The sequence below is a fragment of the Lithobates pipiens genome, unplaced genomic scaffold, assembly GCF_037356315.1.
Source record: "Lithobates pipiens isolate NorthernLeopardFrog02 unplaced genomic scaffold, aLitPip1_a1.2 Scaffold_27, whole genome shotgun sequence".
Classification (NCBI taxonomy): domain Eukaryota; kingdom Metazoa; phylum Chordata; class Amphibia; order Anura; family Ranidae; genus Lithobates; species Lithobates pipiens.
In genome coordinates this window covers 193,210,228-193,214,032 of record NW_027507788.1, presented here as the reverse complement: position 1 = coordinate 193,214,032, position 3,805 = coordinate 193,210,228, and the positions used below count along the sequence as shown (strand labels likewise).

The 3,805-nt window shown below is 44.4% G+C and overlaps 1 protein-coding gene across 1 annotated transcript; it reads left to right on the top strand.

The window, feature by feature from the left end:
• Positions 1-445: 445 nt before the first annotated feature.
• On the top strand, positions 446-2,708 carry LOC143934449 (transcription factor HES-4). The gene is made up of 4 exons (XM_077458090.1): positions 446-690; positions 802-897; positions 1,384-1,471; positions 1,846-2,708. The coding sequence occupies exons 1-4, from the start codon at positions 583-585 to the stop codon at positions 2,400-2,402; spliced, it is 849 nt and encodes a 282-aa protein (XP_077314216.1). The 5' UTR covers positions 446-582; the 3' UTR covers positions 2,403-2,708.
• Positions 2,709-3,805: the final 1,097 nt, after the last annotated feature.

Sequence of the window (3,805 nt, the reverse complement as noted above, 5' to 3'; positions counted from 1 at the left end):
ATTCGTTATAAAGATCCATCAACACAAACGTCTCCAATTACCACTGATTTACAGCGCTGGGAATATTTTTAAGTGGAAATATTTACTCCATAGTGTTGATGTATTTTTTAAAATGTTCATTGTAGTGAGGCTTGAGAAACCGTTGCCTGTTTACAGTAAATAACACATCAATGCCTGGATCCAGTTAGTTCTCAGCTTGAATTTCTCCCCATTGCAAAAACATCAACCTGAGCCAATCCTAACACTGAGCAGTGCATTGGGCGCCTGTCTATAGGAGGAGGGGGGGTGGTGGTGGAAAGTCTTGGGAGAAGGGGGGCCAGGAGGAGGGTGAGTGCTGTCCAATCAGAAAAAGCTGTGGGCGAGGCAAGTGTGGGAAAGAATGTAGAGAAGGTTTCACACGAATGGGAAGCAGCAGAGAGGAGTATAAATAGAGGAGTGCCCATAGACTGGGACAGACTCTCAACACTCAGGCTCTGGGACTAGTCAGGTTACCTCCAGTGACTTTATACAACTGCTCTGCTACTGTCCGGATACAACCCCCCCCCCCCCCCATCCACCCTGTGTATTACCCCCCATCGGATCATGCCTGCTGACAGCATGGAGAAGCCCACCGCCTCCCCTATTGCGGGGGCACCGGCCAGCTCTGCCCAGACCCCGGATAAACCTAAGAGTGCCAGCGAGCACAGAAAGGTAAATATCCCCCCCTGTACCCCATGGGTGGGTGCTGAAGATCACAATACTGGGATATGTTGGCAACTTGTACTGTAGCGTTGTACTCATGTCTTGCCTCTGTCTTTGCAGTCCTCCAAACCTATCATGGAGAAGCGCAGAAGAGCTCGCATCAATGAAAGCCTGGGACAGCTCAAGACACTTATTTTGGATGCCCTAAAAAAAGATGTAAGTTGGCTGAACTTTTCCATTTTCTCCCTGCAGTCCCTCCATCCCTCCCGTCTGTCCTTCCATCCCTCCTGTCTGTCCCTCCATCCCTCCTGTCTGTCCTTCCATCCCTCCTGTCCCTCTATCTCTCCAGTCCTCCCATCCTTCCACCTCTCCTGTCCTTCCATCTCTCCATCCCTCCTGCCCTTCCATCTCTCCTGTCCTTTCATCCCTCCATCTCTCCATCCCTCCTGCCCTTCCATCTCTCCTGTCCTTCCATCCCTCCTGCCCTTCCATCTCTCCTGCCCTTCCATCCCTCCTGCCCTTCCATCTCTCCTGTCCTTCCATCCCTCCTGTCCTCTCATCCTTCCATCTCTCCTGTCCTTCCATCCCTCCATCTCTTCTGTCCTTCCATCCCTCCATCCCTCCTGTGCCAGTGCCTCCATCCATCTCTGCTGCCCACATGTCTCCCACCTTGTCACTGATCGCCTCCTTCCCTCTTTGCAGAGCTCCAGACACTCCAAGCTGGAGAAGGCTGATATCCTGGAAATGACAGTCAAGCACCTGCGGAACTTACAACGAGTCCAGATGACAGGTACATATCCGAGGCTCTTTATATTTCCACAGTGATTGCTATTGATGAATGATGTAGGGGCTGGCAGGGTGTCTGTAGATGATCTGCTATAGCTATCGGCATGCTGGAAATTGTAGTTCTTCAATGGCAGAAGCCCACATCACTGAATATTTGAATTATATTTTTATATATTTTATATTGTATGTATGATCAGAGTTTAGTAGAGTCTTGATTTGCCTGCTGTGGGTTACATAGAATTGTATTGATTCAGAAGCTTTTGTATGAAGCAAGCTGTTCAAGTGCTAAATGATTAACACTTGTATTCAAGTGAGATGGTTCATAATCACATTCGTTGATCACCAGTACTAATGAAATGTTCTTTGTTTCTCCTGTAGCTGCACTATCAGCTGATCCATCAGTACTTGGCAAATACAGAGCAGGATTCAATGAATGCATGAATGAAGTGACCCGATTCCTCTCCACCTGCGAAGGGGTCAACACAGAAGTCAGGACCCGGCTACTTGGACATCTCTCTAGTTGCCTAGGCCAGATTGTGGCGATGAATTACCAGCAGCCTCCTTCCAGCCAACCTCTGCATGTCCAGTTGCCCTCAGCACCGGTGGCCACTGCTCCTGTGCCTATGCCCTGCAAGATGACCTCAGCTGATTCTGTGTCTCCCAAGGTGTTCCAGGGAGGCTTCCAGCTGGTACCGGCCACTGATGGACAGTTTGCTTTCCTTATCCCCAACCCTGCCTATTCCTCCAGCCCAGGACCAGTGATTCCCCTCTATGCCAATGGAAATGTCACCTCCAGCAGGGCACCACAGGCGCAATCCCCAGTCCAGGGACTCACCACCTTCTCTCACAAGATGCCACACATGTCCAGAACAGTGAGCCCTCTAGGTGGCAGCAGTGGACCTGACAGCACCGAGTGCGTATGGAGACCCTGGTGAACTGACCACACTTTGTAATCAGACTTTATTTTTTTATTTATTGGTTCCGTTTTATGGGACCTTGCCTTAGAGAAACTGAACAAATATATTTATTTGCATCTATAAGGACATTACTTTTTTATTCTTAAAAAATAAACTTGTATAAATGACCCATTTTTGTATTAAAACTCTTTTGCTGAAATGTTTTTTTTTTAGTTTTGTACGTCTGGTACAAAGATTGTGTAATGCCAAAGTTACTGTGTTGTTTTTGTGTCAAAAACTTCCTAAACTGCAGGAGTTTTATTCAATAAACTCTATTACATTTTATGATCTGGTGGTTTCTTGGGGAAGGGGGGGGGGGGGGGACTAATGATCATTAACTTTTGATATGGATAAATGGGATTGCGTTAGCTGTCTCTTTGAAGTTAATTTTATGCAGCATGTGCCATATACACAATGTATATACATATGCAAACTGCAGGTATTGTGTATTTTGGTTTAATCATGACATTACAGATACTTTGTTCTAATCCTAAGGAGTCAAAATGTCAATGTATTAAAAAAATAATAATATATATATATATATATATATATATATATATATATATATATATATATATATATACACACACACATTTATATATATATATATATATATATATCATATATGATTTATATGTAAAAAAAAAAAATAATCTGAATTGATTTGTGATGGCCAATTCTATTGACCGCCTGGATCCAATATAACTATTAGTCATTCAAGTCATGGCATTTTGCATCCCATTATACACAGTCATGTCCCTATTACACAACATCTGATGCCATTCATTAGACACAGCAATGGTCAGGCTAATTCCCTCCAAAAAAGAAACAAAGCCCCTACTGTAAAAGTCAGCCTGGCTCTGGTAGGAAGGGGACAGGAGGGAGAATGAAGCTCCTTTGTGACAGGAGACAATTACAAGGTATAAAAAGAGCTCATCTATTATGCAGCGGGCTCCTGAGGAAGGTTAGGATTCCACTAAATTGTCTCGGTTCTGAGATCTGATGGTTAATGTGCCTGCCTTCCCTTTCCACTGACAGCAAGCAGATAAGATGATACTGTAAAATTGCACTGCCTTGCAAAGAGCTCATAAAAGACAAGAATTCTGTTTTATGTCACCGTGGAGCCACTATGTATGTCACATTATGAGCCACTACATAGACTTAGTGCCAAGTAAGACTATGTAGGAAAAGGGACTTCCTTTTGGCTAAGACCAAGTGATGGCGCTAAAATATTAGCCCTGGTACCAGTTCTATTCAACCTAGGGACATTGGCTGTCGGCCTTACTTGACATTTCCATATGCACTGAAGGGGGTCTTATATGCATTCAACGAAATATAACAGGTCTTAAAAGAGAGTTAATGTTGCCTTATAATGGGCAAAA